Source organism: Oncorhynchus tshawytscha, linkage group LG02 (genome assembly GCF_018296145.1).
Source record: "Oncorhynchus tshawytscha isolate Ot180627B linkage group LG02, Otsh_v2.0, whole genome shotgun sequence".
Classification (NCBI taxonomy): Eukaryota; Metazoa; Chordata; class Actinopteri; order Salmoniformes; family Salmonidae; genus Oncorhynchus; species Oncorhynchus tshawytscha.
In genome coordinates, this window is record NC_056430.1 from 2,512,915 (window position 1) to 2,538,836 (window position 25,922).

The following is a 25,922-nucleotide window of genomic DNA, read 5'->3' on the forward strand; positions in this document are numbered from 1 at the left end:
CATCAGCAAGGGCATTGAAGATTAAACGTGGCTGGGTCTTTCAGCATGACAATGATCCCAAACACACCGCCCGGGCAACGAAGGAGTGGCTTCGTAAGTTTTAGATTTGCCAACTTCAAAGTAATGACTCGGGTTTGAAAAGCTTCTTTTAGTAATAATACTTGTTCACGTTACATTTAACAACTTCAGATACTACAGAGCAATGCAGGTAAGATGCTATCGGAAAGTCAGCTTAATCACTTTGCACATAACTGGCGAGTTCTCTCTCATTCCTGTCGCAAGGCATTCTGGAACTTGCAGTCAAAAAGCGTAATTCAATACAATATGTAAATAACTGTAAAGAAATATCTTTAGATACAGCTCAATGAATTAACTTAAACATTAACTCTGTAACACATTAAAGTTACAACAGTACGAAGCATTTCAAGGTCCTGGAGTGGCCTAGCCAGTCTCCAGATCAACCCCATATAAAATCTTTGGAGGGAGTTGAAAGTCCGTGTTGCCCAGCAACAGCCCCAAAACATCATTGCTCTAGAGGAGATCTGCATGGAGGAATGGGCCAAAATACCAGCAACAGTGTGTGAAAACCTTGACTTACAGAAAACATTTGACCTCTGTCATTGCTAACAAAGGGTATATAACAAAGTATTGAGAAACTTTTGTTATTGACCAAATACTTATTTTCCACCATAATTTGCAAATAAATCCTACAATGTGATTTTTCTGGATTTTTTTTTCATTTTGTCTGTCATAGTTGAAGTGTACCTATGATGAAAATTACAGGCCTCTCATCTTTTTATGTGGGAGAACTTGCACAATTGGTGGCTGACTAAATACTTTTTTGCCCCACTGTATTACCCAGATTGCTCTTTCTATTTCATGCATTACCCATTCTAGTCCCTGTGTCTACATTGAAGATGTTGGATAAGCTTCTTTCTAAATTCATGTGGCTAAACAAGAGACCTAGAGTGAGACTCAAAGTTCTATTTTTACCCAAAGATAAAGATGGCCTGGGCTTACCCAATTAAAATATATACTCTTGGGCCACGCAATTAAGCTTTGGTGGCTTGGATTAAACAAGATTTTGGGTCTATACAAATTGAGCAACGTTCATGTCCAGAAATATACCGCTTCCTTTTCGGCACATTGCATTGGAAGAAAGTTAGATGGAAGAATGAATGGATAAGATACTACTGTCCATACCTTCAGAGTGTAAAAAAAAACAGGAAATGCCAACTTCGCTCTCAAGGGCCATGAAAATGACTAGCGATGCCAACCTTAAGCCATCCATAATGGACAGAGGCTTTAGAAGATGGGCAGAAAAAGGTATAAACAAGTCAGGAGAAGGTTTTCTTGATTGAACACAGTTCTCTATTGAGAGAATTTGGTCAATACAAACACTCCAACATAATCAATGAATATCTCCCAAGGAAAAACATACATCTTCTCTAGATGAAACAGGAACACAATTCGATTATCTTTAAACTACAACAAAAGTCACGGGTTTGTCACCGTCTTAATCGTTCTTCATCGATAGCTCCCCTCTCTTGGTGGCCATCCTCCAGATAGTTTTCCCCCCTATCTGCTGGTTCCATTCTCTCTTATAGGGGAAAGAGAATATGTCATTAGTACCGTCAGCTGTGCTTAATTGCCTCTGGTTATCTTGTCTCACATGCCTTGTTGGGCTGCTATCCGTGAGCCCAGCCTACCCTCTGGTGGTCCTTCCACATACCTCCCCCCTCAGGACCGAACCGGAGGTTCAGGCGCCAGACTCGCGGCGGGACAGCCAGTCTGCATTCCCGTTCTTCGATCCGGCTCTGTGGATTACATGGAAAGAGAACGGTTGTAAAGCCAGAAACCTTCTGGCTATTCTGTTATTGTTTCTCTTACCAGCCATCCACGTGAGGTGCGCATGGTCAGTAACTAATGCAAACCGCCGACCCAGTAGGTAGTACCGGAGATAACCGAGGGCTGGGATCTGTTTGTCCTGGGAATGGAGGGAATACCCGACCGAAGTTCATAATCAGCTTGTCTAGCTGTCTTGACTGCTCCGGTAGGAGAGTTTGGCCCCGGCGCACCTGTGGTAGAGCCTCCTCTTTTCCTTTGCCCTCCAGGGCCATCAAAGCCACCTCCTCCTCTCGTCCATGGTACGTCTTCAGCAGGTTTATGTGATAGAGTTGGACCTTCTTCCTCCTGTCAGGTTGCTTGATGAGGTAATTGACCGGTGAGACTCTTTTCATTACCTCGTAGGGCCCCCTCCACTTTGCCAGCAAGCGGTGTTCGGCCGTGGGCACGAGCACCATCACTTTCTTTCCCACGGTGAACTCACGGGTGTCGCAGACTTATCATAGGCCCGGCCTTGGGTCCTTTGTGCCTTCTCCATATGCTCTTTTACTATGGGCCACACTGCCGACAGGCGGTCTCTCATCAGGGATCGATCCTGCCCTCTCAAACCGGGGTGTGTGGGGATGGGCAGTGATGGACCATGGACTCGTGACCATGGACTAGTCTTTGCTAGGACATTGTGGGGCATAATTTATTTATTTTTATTTATTTCACCTTTATTTAACCAGGTAGGCAAGTTGAGAACAAGTTCTCATTTACAATTGCGACCTGGCCAAGATAAAGCAAAGCAGTTCGACAGATACAACGACACAGAGTTACACATGGAGTATAACAAACATACAGTCAATAATACAGTATAAACAAGTCTATATACAATGTGAGCAAATGAGGTGAGAAGGGAGGTAAAGGCAAAAAAGGCCATGGTGGCAAAGTAAATACAATATAGCAAGTAAAACACTGGAATGGTAGTTGTGTAATGGAAGAATGTGCAAAGTAGAAATAAAAATAATGGGGTGCAAAGGAGCAAAATAAATAAATAAATTAAATACAGTTGGGAAAGAGGTAGTTGTTTGGGCTAAATTATAGGTGGGCTATGTACAGGTGCAGTAATCTGTGAGCTGCTCTGACAGCTGGTTCTTAAAGCTAGTGAGGGAGATAAGTGTTTCCAGTTTCAGAGATTTTTGTAGTTCGTTCCAGTCATTGGCAGCAGAGAACTGGAAGGAGAGGCGGCCAAAGAAAGAATTGGTTTTGGGGGTGATGGTCAGGAGACTGACATTTATAACACAGACCCTGCTGTGTGGGGGGCTGACTCCTCCCACCTCAAGGGGGATTGGACGTTTTGGTGAGGACGCGCCGGGGTGAGTTGTGGTACGGGATATGGAGAATCCTTCTGTTCCTCCTTGTCACTTTTTAACAACTCCCCTGTAGATCGATATGTTTCCACCGCCTGGGCTATGTCGTCGGCTGACAATGGGTTGGCTTGCCCCACAACCCTTTAAGTCACTGGGTAATTCCCTCAATATCTTGTCCACTACGAGGGTCTCTTACATGTCCTACTCCCTTACCAGGTTCCAGCCACTGTCGTCAGTCGTCGTAGTAGTGCGAAGATCTGGGCACGGACGGGTTGGTCAGCCGTATAGGTCCATTGATGGAACTTTACGGCTCTATCTCTGGCAGTCAGCTGGCACCGGGACAGGATCTCGTTTTTTAGTCGCCCATCGTCCGCAACTTCGCGGGAATCCAGGTCAAAATAGGCTTCCTGGGCCACCCCGGTCAAAAGAGGGGCTAATGCGCTCGCCCATTCTGTGGGCGGCCACTCTTCCAAGGTGGCCGTCCTTTCGAAGGTCATGAGGAAGGCCTCGATATCATCCTCCTTGGAGAGACGACGTAAGATGGCGTGAGCAGCCGCTCTTGGCTTAACTCTAGGTTTCTTCTCGCCGGCTCAGCTGTTGTTGCAGGAGTTCTATGGTTGTCTGCTGTGCCGTGATAAACTCTTGTAGTAGGGCGTTGTCCATCGATCTTGAATCGTTTCTCTGTCTACTGGAAGAATTTTGATTTACTCACTTATCCTTGTGTCACTCGTCCACCTAATGCCCGCATTTTCCACCAATGTGAGCGGACCAAGTAATTTTGCGTCACTCTAAAGCGGAAAGGTGGAATAAACGAGTCAGGAGAAGGTTTTCTTGATTGAACACAGTTCTCTATTGAGGTAATTTGGTCAACACAAACACTCCAACATAATCAATGAAAATCTCCCAAGGAAAAACACATCTTCTCCAGATGAAACAGGAACACAATACAATTATCTTTAAACTACAACAAAAGTCACAGGTTTGTCACCTTCTTAATGGATCGCTCCCCTCTCTTGGTGGCCATCCTCCAGAGATAGTTTTCCCCCCCTATCTGCTGGTTCCATACTCTCTTTTGTAGGGGAAAGAGAATATGTCATTAGTACCGTCAGCTGTGCTTAATTGCCTTTGGTTACCTTGTTGGGCTGCTGTCTGTGAGCCCAGCCTGCCCTCTGGTGGTCCTTCCACAGTAAGGTGAAATAACATCCAAAAAGAGGTGGCTAAGTTATCTAAAAGGTTAGAGATGACCACATGAACACACGCAGGATGTTAAAGGAAAATGGGATCTAGAAATTAATATGGTGATAGAAGATGAATCATCGGAGAGAATATGTGAAAGTAGTCACAAATGCACTATCAGCCCAGTGTGGAGTTTGCCTGGAAAGGGAAGATTTCATACTTTAGAACAACTTTCTTGATATTGAAATTTGCTCCAAAAGCTTGAGCACTATGTTGGAGGGGTGGTTGACCAATAGGAGACCACACAAATTTCTTCTGGGATAAAGTGACAGGGGTTCTGTAAGACAATCCTAGACATTGAGTTACCACTGGAACCAATGTTCATTTTATTGAGGGTAATAACTTGTAACCTGGAAGGTGAAAAATAAATATGCATGTTAAGGGTACTGTTAGTGATCGCACAGAAAATGTTTACAGTCAATTGGCACAAACCACAGCTTCCAACTAATTCACTGGACTCAGGGAGTGAAACATGTGTATGTAATGGAGAATATGACACAGGTTGCAACTAAAGATGGATACTTTTTTGTTAAGTGGACTCCCATCAGATTGTACGTTGCCTGATATAATGTGGCATAATTCCCTTAATTGAATGACTCTGAAGTAAACTCCTGTAATTATTAGTGCTATTACTTTTTGTGGTCCTTTTAAGGATGTTTTAGAATTCTTCTTTATTGTGTTTACTTCGATGGCTCTCTTCCAAAACATAGAGCACGATGCCAAGGATTGTTCACATGGTGTTCTGGAATGTATAGATAACTCTTTTTTTGTAACATAGCTTCAAAAAGTTTAACATTTGTGTCAAGTTGGCTGCATGTCCTTTGGGTGGTGGATCATTCTTGTTACACACGGGAAACTGTTGAGTGTTAAAAATCCCAGCAGCGTTGCAGTTCTTGACACAAACCGATGCATCTGGCACCTACTAGCATAACCTATTCAAAGGCACTTAAATATTGTCTTGCCCATTCTCCCTCTGAATGGCACACACATACGCAATCCATGTCTCAATTGTCTCAAGGCTTATAAATCCTTCTTTAACCTGTCTCCTCCCCTTCATCTACACTGATTGAAGTGGATTGAACAGGTGACATCAATAAGGAATCAGATTTCACCTGGATTCACCTGGTCGGTCTGTCATGGAAAGAGCAGGTGTTCCTAATGTTTAGCACACTCGGTGTATGCTAAGGTCATCACAGACCAGAAAACATATATACCAAGGTCATCTCAGAGTAGATCAATACTCATCGGGGTCATCTCATCAAGGTTATCTCATCAGGGAAGGTCATCTCATCAGGGTCATATAATCAGGGTTATCTCATCAGGGTCACCTCATCAGGGTTATCTCAACAGGGTCACCTCTACAGGGTCACCTCATCAGGGTCATATCATCAGGGTCACCTCGTCAGGGTCATATCATCAGGGTCACCTCGTCAGGGTCACCTCATCAGGGTCATCTCATCAGGGTCATCTCATCAGGGTCACCTCATGAGGGTCATCTCATCAGGGTCATCTTATCAGGGCCACCTCATCAGGGCCACCTCATCAGGGTCATCTTATCAGGGCAGCCTCATCAGGGCCACCTCATCAGGGCCACCTCATCAGGGTCATCTCATCAGGGTCATCTCATCAGGGTCATCTCATCAGGGTTATCTCGTCAGGGTCATCTCATCAGGGTCACCTCATCAGGGTCATCTCGTCAGGGTTATCTCATCAGGGTCACCTCATCAGGGTCATCTCATCAGGGTCACCTCATCAGGGTAATCTCGTCAGGGTTATCTCGTCAGGGTCACCTCATCAGGGTCATCTCATCAGGGTTATCTCATCAGGGTCATCTCATCATGAAGGTGTCAGAGTTATCCTCATCAGGGTCACCTCATCAGGGTCATCTCGTCAGGGTTATCTCGTCAGGGTTATCTCATCAGGGTCATCTCAGAGTAGATCATCTTCATCAGCCTTACCAGGATGAACACTGGGGCTGAGCCCAAATATTCCAATCACTCAGATTTGATTCCGTTTACTCTGATTTGATTAACCTTTTTGCTGATTTGAGTATTCGGTATATTATTTTAGCAGGCCTCAAATATTCTAACAGGACATGTTGTAATACTTTAATTGTATGGTCCTGTTAAATTGTTCTACACCCTGTTCTACACCCTGTTCTACACATTGTTCTACACCTTGTTGTCTGTCCTTCTGCCAGTGTATGACATAAAGTGATCTTTGTTGTTCATGTCCATTACAGAACAGTAAACCAGATTCCTTATTGAAGATGGAAACTGAAGTGCACAAGTTTGAGAGAACGCCACTGTCGGGCAACAAAGACAAGTTTGCCTTTTCAATGACACACAAGAAGTTACTAGGGTAAGCACTGTATACTGGAGCAATGTGGTTCTCACCTGTGTGTGTGTGTGTGTGTGTGTGTGTGTGTGTGTGTGTGTGTGTGTGTGTGTGTGTGTGTGTGTGTGTGTGTGTGTGTGTGTGTGTGTGTGTGTGTGAGATGCATCTGTCCTTGGAGAGAGTGAGACCTATCCATTGTTAAGGTGAATTCACATCCTTACAATCCTGTAAAGTATTTTACTCAAAATGGCAGATTATAAACACAGTGGTGTTATAGTAACATGCTATATATATCAGAGCTTAATAAACAGTCATAAAGAACCTTCCAGTTGGAGACTCTTCTCATGAGTCATAAAGCATCTTCTAGATGGAGACTCTTCTGAGTCATAAAGCATATTCTAGTTGGAGACTCTTCTGAGGCATAAAGCACCTTCTAGTTGGAGACTTCTCTGAGTCATAAAGCACCTTCTAGTGGAGACTGTTCTCTGCGTCATAAAGCACCTTCTAGTAGGAGACTGTTCTCTGAGTCATAAAGCACATTCTAGTAGGAGACTCTTCTCTGAGTCATAAAGCACCTTCTAGTTGGAGACTCTTCTCTGAGTCATAAAGCACCTTCTAGTTGGAGACTCTTCTCTGAGTCATAAAGAACCTTCTAGTTGGAGACTCTTTTGAGTAATAAAGCACCTTCTAGTTGGAGATTCTTCTCTGAGTCATAAAGCACCTTCTTGTAGGAGACTCTTCTCTGAGTCATAAAGAACCTTCTTGTAGGAGACTCTTCTCTGAGTCATAAAGAACCTTCTAGTTGGAGACTCTTTTGAATAATAAAGCAACTTCTAGTTGGAAAACCTTCTCTGAGTCATAAAGCACCTTCTAGTTGGAGAGTCTTCTCTGAGTCATAAAGCACCTTTTAGTTGGAGAATCTTCTCTGAGTCATAAAGAACCTTTTAGTTGGAGACTCTTCTCTGAGTCATAAATCACCTTTTTGTTTAAGGAGTCATAAAGCACCTTCTAGTTGGAGACTCTTCTCTGAGTCATAAAGAACCTTCTAGTTGGAGACTCTTCTCTGAGTCACAAAGAACCTTCTAGTTGGAGACTCTTCTCTGAGTCATAAAGAACCTTCTAGTTGGAGACTCTTCTGAGTCATAAATAACCTTCTAGTTGGAGACTCTTCTCTGAGTCATAAAGCACCTTCTAGTTGGAGGCTCTTCTCTGAGTCATAAAGAACCTTCTAGTTGGAGACTCTTCTGGGTCATAAAGAACCTTCTAGTTGGAGACTCTTCTCATGATTCATAAAGCGTCTACTAGTTTGAGACTGTTCTAAGTCATAAAGCACCTTCTAGTTGGAGACTCTTCTGAGTCATTAAGAACCTTCTAGTTGGAGACTCTTCTCTGAGTCATAAAGAACCTTCTAGTTGGAGACTCTTCTGAGTCATTAAGAACCTTCTAGTTGGAGACTCTTCTGATTAATAAAACATCTTCTAGTAGGCAACTGCTCTGAGTCGTAAAGCACCTTCTAGATGAAGACTTCTCTGAGTCGCAAAGCACCTTCTAGTTGGAGACTGCTCTGAGTAATAAAGCGTCTTCTAATAGGAGACTGCTCTGAGTCATAAAGAACCTTCTAGTTGGAGACTCTTCTGAGTCATTAAGAACCTTCTAGTTGGAGACTCTTCTCTGAGTCATAAAGAACCTTCTAGTTGGAGACTCTTCTGAGTCATTAAGAACCTTCTAGTTGGAGACTCTTCTGATTAATAAAACATCTTCTAGTAGGCAACTGCTCTGAGTCGTAAAGCACCTTCTAGATGAAGACTTCTCTGAGTCGCAAAGCACCTTCTAGTTGGAGACTGCTCTGAGTAATAAAGCGTCTTCTAATAGGAGACTGCTCTGAGTCATAAAGCACCTTCTAGATGGAGACTCTTCTCTGAGTCATAAAGCATCATCTACTAGAGACTGCTTTAAGTCATAAATCACCTTTGTGTTGGAGACTCTTCTCTGAGTCATAAATCACCTTCTAGTTGGAGACTCTTCTCTGAGTCTTAAAGCACCTTCTAGTGTAACCCTTCTCTGAATCTAGTTGGAGACTCTTCATATTTATAAAACTTCTTCTAGTAGGCAACTGCTCTGAGTCGTAAAGCACCTTCTAGTTGGAGACTTCTTATGATTCATAAAGCTTCTTCTAGTTGGAGACTCTTCTCTGATTCATAAAGCAATTTCTAGTTGGAGACTCTTCGCTGAGTCATAAATCACCTTCTAGTGGAGATCCTTTTCTGAGTTGTAAATAACCTTCTAGTTCTGATTCATAGAATATATTCTAGTTGGAGACTGCTCTGAGTCATTAAACACCTTCTTGTTGGAGACTCTTCACTGTCATACAGCACCTTCTAGTTGGAGACACCTCATGATTCATAAAGCACCTTCTAGTTGGAGACACTTCTCATGATTCATAAAGCATCTTCTATTAGGTGACTGTTCTAAGTCATACAGGACCTTCTAGTTTGAGACCCTTTTCTGAGTCATAAAGAACCTTCTAGTTGGAGACTCTTCTGATTCATAAAGCATCTTCTAGTAGGAGACTGCTCTGAGTCATAAAGCACCTTCTAGTTGGAGACTCTTCTGAGTCATAAAGCATCTTCTAGTAGGAGACTGCTCTGATTCATAAAGCACCTTCTAGTTGGAGACTCTTCTCTGAGCCATAAAGCATCATCTACTAGAGACTGCTTTAAGTCATAAATCACCTTCTAGTTGAAGACTGCTGTAAATCATAAAGCACCTTCTTGTTGAAGAAGTCATAAAGCACCTTCTAGTTTGAGACCCTTCTGATTCTTAAAGCATATTCTAGTAGGAGAGTGCTCTGAGTCATGAAGCACCTTCTAGTTTGAGACCCTTCTGATTCATAAAGCACCTTCTTGATGAAGACTTTTCTCTGAGTCATAAAGCACCTTCTTGATGAAGACTCTTCTCTGAGTCATAAAGCACCTTCTAGTAGGAGACTGTTCTCTGAGTCATAAAGCACATTCTAATAGGAGACTGTTCTCTGAGTCATAAAGCACATTCTAATAGGAGACTGTTCTCTGAGTCATAAAGCACATTCTAGTAGGAGACTGTTCTCTGAGTCATAAAGCAGATTCTAGTAGGAGACTGTTCTCTGAGTCATAAAGCACCTTCTAGTAGGAGACTGTTCTCTGAGTCATAAAGCACCTTCTAGTAGGAGACTGTTCTCTGAGTCATAAAGCACATTCTTGATGAAGACTCTTCTCTGAGTCATAAAGCACCTTCTTGATGAAGACTCTTCTCTGAGTCATAAAGCACCTTCTTGCTGAAGACTCTTCTCTGAGTCATAAAGCACCTTCTAGTAGGAGACTGTTCTCTGAGTCATAAAGCACCTTCTAGTAGGAGACTGTTCTCTGAGTCATAAAGCACCTTCTAGTAGGAGACTGTTCTCTGAGTCATAAAGCACATTCTAGTCGGAGAATCTTCATTCATAATGCATCTTCTAGTAGGAGACTGCTCTGTGTCGTAAAGTATGTTTCCAATTGTAGACACTAGTGCGTCTGTCTGCTCACTCAAACCCTTGTCATTTTCTTGTCTTATGTTGCACCTTCTCCACATTTTCCAGGAATATTCTTATGATGTTACTAAGTGTATCCAGAGTATTTTCAGATTTCGTTATAAACGAATGTGGAGAAAAGTAGAGTAAATGTAAAATGCACATAAAATCCACAGTGTAGTGTTTTGTATTCAGCCTTGGGCCATTGAATAGTTGTGTCCTCAACTTTGGTCTAATAATTTTCCCATTATCTTGAAACTGTTCCCTTTCAATTGCTTCCATGGTTATGCTTTTCATATTTATTCTGGAAGGAAATGTTCAAGTTCCCACCAGTGTAAAGGGTTAATCTGTGTATGTTTCTCTCTCTCTCAGTTCTAAGCTGAAGCCCCAGACTAACTCCAGTGTGTTCAGCTCGTTACAAAACCTAAAAGAGGACAAGGCCAAGCCGGTGAGAGACGAGTATGAGTACGTGTCAGACGAAGGAGAGCTGAAGATTGATGAGTTCCCCATCAGGAGGAAAAAGAGAGACTTATCCTGTGAGTTTTCTGTTTGAAAGTAAATATTACCGTCAGGTAAAATGCCCCACAATTGGCAGCTCAGTGGCTCCAAATACTGCGAATGTTGGCAATTGTTTACCTGAGTGCCCTGGAACATTACCTCAGGACTTGGTGACACACTACCCCCTATTGTTTACCACCTGTCCCTGGTCAATCTAGTCCTAGAGAATATCTACTTTCTATTTGAAAGTCAATACTTCCTTCAGGTAGAATTTACTACGATTGGGCAGCTAAAATGCGCCCAATTATATATTGGCAAAATATTATATCACACCACTACATATTTCAGCCAAGAAAAGCTATATCACAGTTTCTAGCTTTGTATTACATACTTTTTCCACATTTTGTTACTTTACAGCCTTATTTTAAAAACAATTCCTCAGCAATCTACACACAATACCCCATAATGACAAAGCGAAAACAGAAATACCTTATTTACATAAGTATTCAGAGCTTTTGCTATGAGACTCAAAATTGAGCTCAGGTGCATCCTGTTTCCATTGATCCTCCTTCACACAGCCAAGACAACACAGGGGTGGCTTCGGGACAAGTCTCTGAATGTCCTTGGTCCTTGAGTGGCCCAGCCAGAGCCTGGACTTGAACCCGATCTAACATCTCTGGAGAGACTTGAAAATAACTTTGCAGCGACGCTCCCCATCCAACCTGACAGAGCTTGAGAGGATCTCCACAGAAGAATGGGAGAAACTCCCCAAATACAGGTGTGCCAAGCTTGTATGGTCATACCCAAGAAGACTCAAGTCTGTAATCACTGCCAAAGGTGCTTTAACAAAGTACAGAGTAAAGGATCTGAATACTTATGTAAATGAGATATTTCAGTTCTCATTTAAATTAGAAAACAGTTTAATCCATTTCAGAATAAGGCTGTAACATAACAAAATGTGGAAAAAGTCAAGGGGTCTGAATACTTTCCAAAGGCACTGTATATATTTCTTTGTCACAATACTGCAGTAAATAAATCTATTAAAGTTCACCTTAGGTTTATTGAGATTGTGAAAGAGTAGTCCTGTCTTCTGATTGGCAAGTTGTTGATTTGACACTCTTGTGATTGGATAGTTGTTGATTGACTCTCTCTTCTCTCCCTGCCAGTCCTGTCAAACATCAAAGAAGCAATCCAGCCATCCAAGAAGCCAAAGCTCATCCCCTCTGATGTCAAGGTATGTAAGCTCCTCTCCCAAGGTATGACCTATACTCAAAGTAAAGACCAGTAATAGAATGTTTAACATTCTGTTCACTCAGACCCTTTTCACACTAAATCAAATAAAATAAAATGTTATTGGTCACATACACATATTTAGCAGATGTTATTGCAGGTGTAGCAAAATGCAGTAATACCTAACAATTCACAACAATACACACAGCTAAAAGTAAAATAATGGAATTAAGAAATATATACATATTAAGACGAGCAATGTCGGAGTGGCATTGACTAGAATACAGTATATGCTGTACATATGAATTGAGTAAAGCAGTATGTAAACATTATTAAAGTTACGAGTGTTCCATTATTAAAGTGACCAGTGATTCCATGTCTATGTATATATTTTGCAGCACCCTCTAAGGTGCATGGTTGAGTAACTGTGTGGGTAGCCGGCTAGTGATGGCTATTTAACAGTCTGATAGCCTTGACATAGAAGCTGTTTTTCAGTCTCTCGGTTCCAGCTTTGATGCACCTGTACTGACCTCGCCTTCTGGATGCTGTCCCGTCGGTTTCTGTACAGCACTTTGAGATATCAGCTGATGTAAGAAGGGCTATATAAATCCATTTCATTTGATTTATTGGGATGAACAGGCCGACAGGATACTCTAAATTGTGCAAAAGTTTGGATTTTAGGGGCCAATCCAAATTACTTCAGCCTCCTGAGGTTGAAGAGGTGTTATTGTGCCTTTTTCACCACACTGTCTGTGTGGGTGGACCATTTCAGTTTGTCAGTGATGTGTACACAGAGGAACTTGAAGCTTTCCACCTTCTCCACTGTTGTCCCGTCGATGTGAATAGGGGCGTGCTCAGTCTGCTGTTTCCTAAAGTCCACGATCGGCTCCTTAGTCTTCTTGACGTTGAAAGGGATGTTATTTTCTTGGCACCACTCCACTAGAAGGGCCCTCACCTCCTCCCTGTAGGCTGTCTCGTCGTTGTTGGTGATCAGGCCCACTACTGTTTTGTCATCTGCAAACTTTATGATTGAGTTGGAGGCGTGCATGGCCACGCAGTCATGGGTGAACAGGGAGTACAGGAGGGGGCTGAGCACACACCCTTGTGGGGCCCCTGTGTTTAGGATCAGTGAAGTGGATGTCTTGTTTTCTACCTTCACCACCTGGAGGGGCGGCCCGCCAGGGGTTCAGACCCAGGGCTCCGAGCTTAATGATGAGCTTGGAGGGTACTATGGTGTTGAAGGCTGACGTGTAGTCAATGAACAGCTGTTACGTTCCCCAGTTTCTGTGTTCTTGTGGGTTTCTTACATAGGTATTCCTCTTGTCCAGATGGGATAGGACGGTGTGTAGTGTGATGGCGATTGCATCGTCTGTGGATCTATTTGGGCGGAATGTAAATTGAAGTGAGTCTAGGATGTCAGGTAAGGTGAAGGTGATATGATCCTTGACTTGTCTCTCAAAGCACTTCATGATGACAGAAGTGAGTGCTACGGGGCGATAGTCATTTAGTTCAGTTACCTTAGCTTTCTTGGGTACCAGAACAATGGTGGACATCTTGAAGCAAGTGAGGACATCAGGCTGGGATAGGGAGAGATTTAATATTTCTCTAAACACACGAGCCAGCTGGTCTGCACATGCTCTGAGGACGCGGCTATGGATTTTGCCTGTTTGATTGCCTTACGGAGGGAATAACTACACTGTTTGAATTCAACCATATTCCCAGTCGCCTTGCCATGGTTAAATGCGGTGGTTCTCACTTCCATTTTTGCACGAATGCTGCTGTCTATCCTCGGTTCCTGGTTTGGGTAGGTATTAATAGTCACAGTGGGAGCAACATCCCCTAAACACTTCCTGATGAACTCAGTCTTCGTGTCCGTGTATACGTTATTCTCCAAGGCTACCTGTAACATATCACGTGATCAAAACAATCTTGAAGCATAGATTCTGATTGGTCAGACCAGCGTTGACTAGACCTTAGTATGGGTACTTCCTGTTTGAGTTTCTGCCTATAGGAAGTGAAGAGCAAAATGGAATTGTGATCTGATTTGCCCGAAGGGAGAGCAGGGGAGGGCCTTGTTGGCATCCCGGAAGGGGGAGTAGCAGTGGTCAAGTGTTTTTCCAGCATGAGTACTACAGTCAATGTGTTGATAGAACTTCAGTAGCGTTTTCCTCAAGTTGGCTTTGTTAAAATCCCCAGATACAAATAATACCGCCTCCACACCCACCCTAATCAATTTCTTTATTCAAATGTAGGAACTGGGTTCTACAGTTTGAACCCCTGCTGTCTCTGGCTCCACAACCACCCTGCCCGGCCATCTATAGTTGAAGTCGGAAGTTTACATACACTTAGGTTGGAGTCATTAAAACATGTTTTTCAACCAATCCACATATTTCTTGTTAACAAACTATAGTTTTGGCAAGTCGGTTAGGACATCTACTTAATGCATGACACAAGTCATTTTCAGACAGATTATTTCACTTATAACTCATTGTATCACAATTCCAGTGGGTCAGAAGTTTACATACACTAAATTGACTGACCCACTGGGAATGTGATGAAAGAAATAAAAGCTGAAATAAATCAAATAAATCTACTATTATTCTGACATTTCACATTCCTAAAATAAAGTGGTAATCCTAATTGACAGGGATTTTTTTTACTAGGATTAAATGTCAGGAATTGTGAAAAACTGAGTTTAAATGTATTTGGCTAAGGTGTATGTAAACTTACAACTTCAACTGTATGGTTTCCAGTTTGCACAAGTCCAGTGTAGTTCCTTGACTGCTATCGTGTTATCGGCTTGAGTAGGAATATACACGGCTGTGAATATAACCGAAGATAATTCTCTTGGCAGGTAATACGGTCTGCATTTGATTGTGAGGTATTCTAGGTCATGTGAGCAAAAGGACTTGAGTTCCTGTATGTTATCACACCATGAATAGTTAATCATGAAACAGACACCACCGCCTTTCTTCTTCCTGGAGAGTTCTTTATTCCTGTCTGTGTGATGTACTGAGAACCCAGCTGGCTGTATGGACGGGGACAGTATATCCAAAGAGAGCCATGACTCCGTGAAACAGAGTATGTTACAATCCCTGATGTCTCTCTGGAAGGAGATCCTCGCCCTGAGCTCGTCTACGTTATTGTCCAGAGACTGAACATTAGATAGTAATACACTTGGAAGGGGTGGATAGTGTGCACGCCTCCTGAGTCGGACTAGAGGTCCACTCCGAATACCTCTTCTCTGCCGGCAGCGTCTTGGAACAGCCTCTGGGATAAGTTCAATTGCACTGGGGGGTAAGAACTAATTATCCAATTCGGAATGTCGTATTCCTGCTTGTAATGCGGATGAGTTTTCGTCGCACTCAAATCCAAAAGTTCTTTCCGGCTGTATGTAATAACACGAAAAATGTTGGCTAATAATGTAAGAAATAACAAACAAAAAAACGAAATACTACAAAATTGCTTAGGAGCTAGAAGCAGAGCTGCCATGTCTGTCAGCGCCATCTACCACTACTGAGCCGAGCAGAGCAGTGCTGGACTGGCCTGGTTACACATCCACCATAGTGTCTGGAACTGTGCTGGAAAAGACGATGTGAAAGGAAAATATCAGAGCCAGCACAGTACGGTTCAGTTCAGGTCAGCAGGATAGTGTTATCAGGTTCACAGTGTTATCAGGTTCATAGTGTTAATATCAGGTTCATAGTGTTAATATCAGGTTCATAGTGTTAATATCAGGTTCGTAGTGTTAACAGGTTCACAGTGTTAATATCAGGTCCATAGTGTTAACATCTGGTTCATAGTGTTCATAACAGGTTCATAGTATTAATATCAGGTTCATAGTGTTCATAATAGGTTCATAGGGGTGGCTAGAGTGTTGGACTAGTAACCGGAAGGTTGCAAGTTCAAACCCCCGAGCTGACAAGGTACAAATCTGTCGTTCTGCCCCTGAACAGGCAGTTAACCCACTGTTCCTAGGCCGTCATTGAAAATACGAATTTGTTCTTAACTGAGGTAAAATATTTGTTTTTGTTAATATCAGGTTCATAGTGTTCATAACAGGTTCATAGTGTTCATATCAGGTTCATAGTGTTCATATCAGGTTCATAGTGTTAACAGGTTCATAGTGTTATAATTAGGTTCATATTGTTAACAGGTTCATAATGTTAATATCAGGTTCATAGTGTTAACATCAGGTTCATAGTGTTAACAGGTTCATAGTGTTATAATTAGGTTCATATTGTTAACAGGTTCATAGTGTTAATATCAGGTTCATAGTGTTATTATCAGGTTCATAGTGTTAACATCAGGTTCATAGTGTTACTATCAGGTTCATAGTGTTACTATCAGGTCCATAGTGTTAACAGGTTCATAGTGTTAAAATCAGGTTCATAGTGTTAAAATCAGGTTCATAGTGTTAACAGGTCCATAGTGTTAACAGGTTCATAGTGTTAATATCAGGTTCATAGTGTTAACAGGTGCATAGTGTTATAATTAGGTTCATAGTGTTAACAGGTTCATAGTGTTGATATCAGGTTCATAGTGTTCATAACAGGTTCATAGTGTTATAATTAGGTTAATAGTGTTATAATTAGGTCCATAGTGTTAACAGGTTCATAGTGTTAATATCAGGTTCATAGTGTCCATAACAGGTTCATAGTGTTCATTTCAGGTTCATAGTGTTATTTTCAGGTTCATAGTGTTATTATCAGGTTCATAGTGTTACTATCAGTTCCATTGTGTGAACAGGTTCATAGTGTTAATATCAGGGTCATAGTGTTGATATCAGGTTCACAGTGTTCATTTCAGGTTCATGGTGTTATTATCAGGTTCATAGTGTTATTATCAAGTCCATAGTGTTACTATCAGGTCCATAGTGTTAACAGGTTCATAGTGTTAATATCAGGTCCATAGTGTTAATATCAGGTCCGTAGTGTTATCATGTTCATAGTGTTAATATCAGGTTCATAGTGTTCATTTCAGGTTCATAGTGTCATTTTCAGGTTCATAGTGTTATTATCAGGTTCATAGTGTTACTATCAGGTCCATTGTGTTAACAGGTTCATAGTGTTAACAGGTTCATAGTGTTAATATCAGGTTCATAGTGTTAATATCAGGTTCATAGTGTTAATATCAGGTTCATAGTGGTAATATCATGTTCATAGTGTTAATATCAGGTTCATAGTGTTAATATCAGGTCCATAGTGTTAATATCAGGTTCATAGTGTTAATATCAGGTTCATAGTGTTAATATCAGGTGCATAGTGTTCATAACAGGTTCATAGTGTTACTATCAGTTTCATAGTGTTAATATCAGGTCCATTGTGTTTTCATGTTCATAGTGTTAATATCAGGTTCATAGTGTTAATATCAGGTTCATAGTGTTTATATCAGGTTCATTGTGTTACTATCAGGTCCATAGTGTTAATATCAGGTTCATAGTGTTATCAGGTTCATAGTGTTAATATCAGGTCCATAGTGTTGACAGGTCCATAGTGTTGACAGGTCCATAGTGTTAACAGGTCCATAGTATTAACAGGTCCATAGTCTTATCAGTTTCATAGTGTTAACAGGTTCATAGTGTTAATATCAGGTCCATGCTGTTAATATCAGGTCCATAGTGTTAATATCAGGTCCATAGTATTATCAGGTTCATAGTGTTAATATCAGGTCCATAGTGTTTTCATGTTCATAGTGTTAATATCAGGTCCATAGTGTTAATATCAGGTCCATAGTGGTATCAGGTTCATAGTGTTAATATCAGGTCCATAGTGTTAACAGGTTCATAGTGTTAATATCAGGTCCATAGTGTTAATATCAGGTCCATAGTATTATCAGGTTCATAGTGTTAATATCAGGTCCATAGTATTATCAGGTTCATAGTGTTAATATCAGGTCCATAGTGTTTTCATGTTCATAGTGTTAATATCAGGTTAATCGTGTTAATATCAGGTTCATTGTGTTAATATCAGGTTCATAGTGTTAATATCAGGTTCATAGTGTTAATATTAGGTTCATAGTGTTAATATCAGGTCCATAGTGTTATCAGGTTCATAGTGTTAACAGGTTAATGTCTAGAGATTCTCTAACATCCAGAAGGACTCTGATATCTACAGTTCTATGTCCATTAAGACAACGGCCTAATGACTGCTTCCAAGATCCCAACAGTCAGAGGAAAACATTCTGGAATATTTTCTCCGTCCACGTGGTCATTAATGAATTCCGTGTGATCCTCTATGTTGCAATGGAAATCACATGTGTGTGAGTGAAGCGTGTGTGAATCAAAGACAGCGCTGTGCGGCGCCGGGCCAAAGGACACCACACATTGAGAGAGAGAGAGAAAGAGAGCAGAGTACCTCTCCCACCCAGATGCAGAGGCCTCTTTGGCCCCCTGCTCCATGGCTTCCCTCCACCACAGTACAGTACCCCTTGGATATAAAAAATGACAAGGCACGGAAAGAGTGCAAACAGAAGCTCCTCATGGACAATCTAGAGACACTTTGCTGACTGCTACAAAAATGGGAACGTAATCAACTTAATTTTCCACACAGACCATCCCTGGGCATGGCACACAGCTATAAGAGCACACTACCCCTGTATTGGCGGAGGGTGGAAAATCAGAATAGTGTAAAACGAGAACTGAGACAGACACTAGAGGTCGACCAATTAACCGATTAATTAGGGCCGATTTCAAGTTTTCATTAACAATCGGAAATCTGTATTTTTGGACACCGATTTGGCCGATTTTTCTTTTTTTACACCTTTATTTAATTTTTTTTTTTAACTAGGCAAGTCAGTTAAGAACACATTCTTATTTTCAATGACGGCCCATTGCGCCAATGTATACCTAACCCTAAACATCAATGCCTTTCTTAAAATCAGTACACAGAAGTATATATTTTTAAACCTGCATATTTAGCCAAAAGAAATCCAGGTTAGCAGGCAATATTAACCAGGTGAAATTGTGTCACTTCTCTTGCGTTCATTGCACGCAGAGTCAGTGTATATGCAACAGTTTGGGCCGCCTAATTTGCCAGAATTTTACGTAATTATCACATAACATTGAAGACTTATGGATGCCACCCGTTAGATAAAATACGGAACGGTTCCGTATTTCACTGAAAGAATAAATGTCTTGTTTTCAAGATGATAGTTTCCGGATTCGACCATATTAATGAGCTGAGGCTCGTATTTCTGTGTGTTATTATATTACAATTAAGTCTATGATTTGATAGAACAGTCTGACTGAGTGGTGGTAGGCAGCAGCATGCTCGTAAGCATTCATTCAAACATGACTTTCGTGTGTTTTGCCAGCAGCTCTGCTGTTTATGACTTCAAGCCTATCAACTCCCTCGATTAGGCTGGTGTAACCCTTGTCACGAACCGGCTCAAAGCCCGTAACAAAAGGGAGACAACGTGGAGATAAGGAGTAACAAAACATATATTTATTAAATAAAGTAACTAAGTATAATTTACAATGGTGTGTGTAATCAGTAATCAGTAGTGTAAGTGAGTGTTTTGCATGAATGTGATAATGCAGGGTGTTGAAAGGTGCCAAAGCAAACAACCAAAAGGCCACCAAGAAACACAACAAAATCTGTAAAGGTGTCTGCATGGAGAGAGTCTCCTCCATGAATGGGGAAGTGGTGTATTTATCCTGGGACACACCGGGCCCAGGTGTTTCCCATGTAGCTGACGACCCTCCCAACTCCGTCCACCGGCATCCTAATAAGGAAACAAGAACAAAGAGAGAATACGGCAGACAGAGTGGGAGGGTCGTCACACCGATGTGAAATGACTAGCTAGTTAGCGGGGTGCGCGCTAATAGTGTTTCAAACGTCACTCGCTCTGAGACTTGGAGTAGTTGTTCCCCTTGCTCTGAATACGTCCATAAACACTCCAGCCAGCTGGTCTGCTCTGAGGACACGGTTAGGTATTTTGTCTGGGCTGTCAGCCTTGCTACGGTTAACACGTTTAAATGTTTTACTCACATCGGCCACGGAGAAGGACAGCCCACAGTCCTTGGTAGCGGGCCCTGTCAATGTCAGTGTGTTATCCTCAAAGCGTGCGAAGAATGTGTTTAGCCTGCCCTACGTCGGTCTTGGCGGCGTTGCTGGTTTTCCTTTTGTAGTCCGTGATTGTCTGTAGTCCCTGCCACATACGTCTCATGTCTGAGCCATTGAATTGCGACTCCACTTTATCTCTATACTGACGTTTAGCTTGTCGGTGTCTGCCCTTCGTACATCAGCTGATATCTCAAAGTGCTATACAGAAACCCTAAACAGCAAGCAATGCAGGTGTTGAAGCACGTTGGCTAGGAAAAACTCCCTAGAAAGGCCAAAACCTAGGAAGAAACCTAGAGAGGAACCAGGCTATGAGGGGAGGCCAGTCCTCTTCTGGCTGTGCCGGGTGGAGATTATAACAGAACATGGCCAAGATGTTCAAATGTTCATAAATGACCAGCATGGTCAAATAATAGGTCTGGGACAGGTAGCACGTCTGGTGAACAGGTAAGGATTCCATAGCCGCAGGCAGAACAGTTGAAACTGGAGCAGCAGCACGGCCAGGTGGACTGGGGACAGCAAGGAGTCATCATGCCAGGTAGTCCTGAGGCATGGTCCTAAGGCTCAGGCCCTCCGAGAGAGAGAAAGAAAGAATTAGAGAGAGCATACTTAAATTCACACAGGACACCGGATAAGACAGGAGAAGTACTCCAGATATAACAAACTGACCCTAGCCCCCCGACACATTAACTACTGCAGCATAAATACTGGAGGCTGAGACAGGAGTGGTCAGGAGACACTGTGGCCCCATCCGATGATACCCCCAGACAGGGCCAAACAGGAAGGATATATCCCCACCCACTTTGCCAAAGCACAACCCACACACCACTAGAGGGTTATCTTCAACCACCAACTTACCATCCTGAAACAAGGCCGAGTATAGCCCACAAAGATCTCCGCAACGGCACAACCCAAGGGGGGGGGCAACCCAGACAGGAAGATCACGTCAGTGACTCAACCCACTCTAGTGACGCACCCCTCCCAGGGACGGCATGGAAGAGCACCAGTAAGCCAGTGACTCAGCCCCTGTAATAGGGTTAGAGGCTGAGAATCCCAGTTGAAAGAGGGGAAGCGGCCAGGCAGAGACAGCATGGGCGGTTCGTTGCTCCAGAGCCTTTCCGTTCACCTTCACACTCCTGGGCCAGACTACACTTAACCATAGGACCTACTGAAGAGATGAGTCTTCAGTAAAGACTTAAAGGTTGAGACCGAGTCTGCGTCTCTCACAAGGTAGGTAGGCAGACCATTCCATAGAAATGGAGCTCTATAGGAGAAAGCCCTGCCTCCAGCTGTTTGCTTAGAAATTCTAGGGACAGTAAGGAGGCCTGCGTCTTGTGACCGTAGCGTATGTGTAGGTATGTACAGCACTACCAAATCAGAAAGATAGGTAGGAGCAAGCCCATGTAATGCTTTGTAGTTTGGAAGTCATCCCTTGCCTTAACAGGAAGCCAGTGTAGGGAGTCTAGCACTGGAGTAATATGATCAAATTTTGGGGTTCTAGTCAGGATTCTAGCAGCCGTATTAGCACTAACTGAAGTTTATTTAGAGCTTTATCCGGGTAGCCGGAAAGTAGAGCATTGCAGTAGTCTAACCTAGAAGTAACAAAAGCAAGGATGAATTTTTCTGCATCATTTTTGGGCAGAAAGTTTCTGATTTTTGCAATGTTAAGTAGATGGAAAAAAGCTGTCCTTGAAACAGTCTATGTTCGTCAAAATAGAGATCAGGGTCCAGAGTAACGCCAAGGTCCTTCACAGTTTTATTTGAGATGACTGTACAACCATCAAGATGAATTGTCAGTAGGGATATCCTAATTGGCCGGTAGGGACATCCTTGTCTCATCGCACACTAGTGACTCCTGTGGCGGGCCAGGCGCGGTGCACGCTAACCAGGTCGCCAGGTGGACGGTGTTTCCTCCGACACATTCGTGTGACAGGCTTCCGGGTTGGATGAGCGCTGTGTTAAGAAGCAGTGCAGCTTGGTTGGGTTGTGTTTCGGAGGACGCATGGCTTTCGACCTTCGTCTCTCCCGAGCCCGTACAGGAGTTGTAGCGATGAGACAAGATAGTAACTACTAACATTTGGATACCACGAAATTGGGTAGAAAAGGGGGTAAAATAAATAAAAAATATGAATTTGTTTCTTGGGACCTAGAACAAGCATCTCTGTTTTGTCTGAGTTTAAAAGTAGAACGTTTGTATTATGGGGTATTGTGTGTAGATTTTAGAATAAGGCTGTAAAGTAACAAAATGTGGAAAAAGTCTAGGGGTCTGAATAGTTTCCGAATGCACTGTATATAAACGAATTGGCTAGGACACTAGAACAGTCTGCAGCACCCGGCCTCACCCTACTAGAATGAATCTGAAGTCAATTGTCTACTGTTTGCTGATTATTTGGTGCTTCTGTCCCTAACCAAGGAGGGCCTACAGCAGCACCTAGATCTTCTGCACAGATTCTGTCAGACCCGGTCCCTGTCAGACCTGGTCCCTGTCAGACCTGGTCCCTGACAGTAAATCTTAGTAAGACTAACAAATGGTGTTCCAACAAAGGTCCAGTCTCCAGGACCAGAAATACAAATTCCATCTAGACACCGTTGCCCTAGAGCACACAAAAAACTAGACATACCTCAGCCTAAACATCAGTCCCACAGGTAACTTCCACAAAGCTGTGAACGATCTGACAGACAAGGCAAGAAGGGCATTTTATGCCATCAAAAGGAACATAAAATTAGACATACCAATTAGGATCTGTCTAAAAATACTTGAATCAGTTATAGGATCCATTGCCCTTCATGGTTGTGAGGTCTTGGGTCCACTCAACAACCATTTGAAAGGAAACACTTTGAAGTTTGTGGAATTAATGTAGCAGAATATAACATATTAGCTCTGGTAAAATATAATTCTAACAGCAGTGTTTTTGCAAAGTTTCAGACTGCTCCAGTGGAGAATTATTTTACTGCACAATATTTTGTATCAAGTCTGCCTCGAGTTTGCCCACATTGATACATTTTCAACTACATAACTACAGAGAGCATACAAAAATCCTATGGTAATACAACATTTAAGTTTACACACTCCCAGGAATGTCATACATGATGTATCATTACCTTCCCTACAGAAAAGACACTAACCTTCAGAGAGAGAGAGAGACCTAGATCCAGCTGTTACAGGCCTCCATCACTATTGTCATGAGGATCAGTAGTACTGGGTGTGTTTAAGTCGGGGAGGTGTTGTACTGTATATCCCACTCCTGGGGCGGCAGGGTAGCCTAGTGGTTAGAGCGTTGGACGAGTAACCGGATTTTGCAAGTTCAATCCCGAGCTGACAAGGTACAAATCTGTCATTCTGCCCCTGAACAGGCAGTTAACCCACTGTTCCTAGGCCGTCATTGAAAATAAGAATTTGTTCTTAACTGACTTGTCTAGTTAAATAAAGGTAAAATACATTTAAAAAAACTCCTACTGCCCCATTCAACCAGGTCATAGTTATAATAGTAGTGGGAATGTATCCTAACTGACGGGTCATGTCTGGGATCACCTGTGTGACGTAGATCAGGTGTACGTCTGGCTGTCAGGCGTCATTGTGTGCCTGTGGTGTGTTTCCGTTTCACAGTGAATTATAAAGTTATGTGCTCTTCTTGTGTTCAGTGTGTTGTACAATACAAAGTGTTGCTCTATTCCATTCTCAGAAGACTGACTCATCAGATGAAGAGTCGCTCCACATCGACACAGAAGTCAAGCCAGAGGTCAAGCGGGAGGTGAAAGGTCGTAACTTGAAGGTAAAGAAGAAGGCGGGAAGCACGGCAGGCATCCTGGACCTACTACAGGCCAGCAAAGCAGTGGGCGGCATCGACTACAGCGTCAATAGGTACATCATTTTTTTTAACCTTAATTTAATTAGGCAAGCCAGTTAAGAACAAATTCTTATTTATGGCCTACCACAAGGCAAAATGCCTCCTGCGAGGATGGGGGCTGGGATTAAAAATACAAAATAAAAATATATGACAAAACACACATCACGATAAGAGAGATACCATTACATAACGAGTGACCTAAGACGACAACACAGCATGGTAGCAACGCAACATGACAACACAGCATGGTGACAACATAGCATGGTGACAACACAACATGACAACAACATGGTCGCAACAAAACATGACAACACAGCATGGTAGCAACACAACATGGTGACAACACAACATGACAACAACATGGTAGCAACGCAACATGACAACACAGCATGGTGACAACATAGCATGGTGACAACACAACATGACAACAACATGGTCGCAACAAAACATGACAACACAGCATGGTAGCAACACAACATGACAACAATATGACAGCACAGCATGGTAGCAACACAACATGACAACAATATGACAGCACAGCATGGTAGCAACACAACATGACAACAAAATACAAAATAAAAATAAGACAAAACACACATCACGACAAGAGAGATACCATTACATAACGAGTGACCTAAGACGACAACACAGCATGGTGACAACACAACATGACAACAACATGACAACACAGCATGGTAGCAACACAACATGACAACAACATGGTAGCAACACAACATGACAACACAGCATGGTAGCAACACATGACAACACAGCATGGTAGCAACACAACATGACAACATGACAGCACAGCATGGTAGCAACACAACATGACAACACAGCATGGTAGCAACACAACATGACAACAACATGGTAGCAACACAACATGACAACAACATGGTAGCAACACAACATGACAGCAACACAACATGACAACACAGCATGGTAGAAACACATGACAAAACAGCATGGTAGAAACATAACATGACAAAACAGCATGTTAGCAACACAACATGACAACACAGCATGGTAGCAACACAACATGACAAAACAGCATGGTAGCAACACAACATGACAACAACATGGTAGCAACACAACATGACAACACAGCATGGTAGCAACACAACATGACAACAACATGGTAGCAACACAACAACACAGCATGGTAGCAACACAACATGACAAAACAGCATGGTAGCATCACAACATGACAACAACATGGTAGCAACACAACTTGACAACACAGCATGTTAGCAACACAACATGACAACAACATGGTAGCAACATGACAACAACACAACATGACAACACAGCATGGTAGAAACACAACATGACAAAACAGCATGGTAGAAACACAACATGACAACACAGCATGGTAGCCACACAACATGACAACAACATGGTAGCAACACAACACGGCAGCAGCACAACATGGTAGCAGCACAAAACATGGTACAAACATTATTGGGCACAGACAACAGCACAAAGGGAAAGAAGGTAGAGACAACAATACATCACGCAAAGCAGCCACAACTGTCAGTAAGAGTGTCCATGATTGAGTCTTTGAATGAAGAGATGGAGATAAAACTGTCCAGATTGAGTGTTTGTTGCAGCTCGTTCCAGTCGCTAGCTGCAGCAAACTGAAAAGAGGAGCGACCCAGGGATGTGTGTGCTTTGGGGACCTTTAACAGAATGTGACTGGCAGAACGGGTGTTGTATGTGGAGGATGAGGGCTGCAGTGGATATCTCAGATAGGGGGGCGCAAGAACACACACACACACACAGTGTGTCTGTAATAGAGATAGGCACGGGAACAGGACTCCACACGTCTTGCCGGTCCCACGGGATTCCGGCAGGAATGGGAGGGAAGTTCTAGAGTCAAAAACCGGGAATAATTCATATTTATCCTGAGAGTCCCGGGAAATACCCCAAATCTAAGCGCCCATTCAAAGCATTTAAAAGCAAGATATGG

The 25,922-nt window shown here is 42.5% G+C and overlaps 1 protein-coding gene across 2 annotated transcripts in view; it reads left to right on the forward strand.

Moving 5' to 3' along the window:
* LOC112237494 (lysine-specific demethylase phf2-like) overlaps positions 1-25,922 on the forward strand; it is a 146,684-nt gene that overhangs the window by 97,645 nt on the left and 23,117 nt on the right. For both annotated transcript variants that reach the window (XM_042329567.1, XM_042329572.1), the window contains exons 14-17: positions 6,676-6,794; positions 10,687-10,850; positions 11,979-12,046; positions 23,789-23,967. In XM_042329567.1, the coding sequence (XP_042185501.1) occupies positions 6,676-6,794; positions 10,687-10,850; positions 11,979-12,046; positions 23,789-23,967 (530 nt within the window). The remainder of the gene's footprint in view (positions 1-6,675; positions 6,795-10,686; positions 10,851-11,978; positions 12,047-23,788; positions 23,968-25,922) is intronic.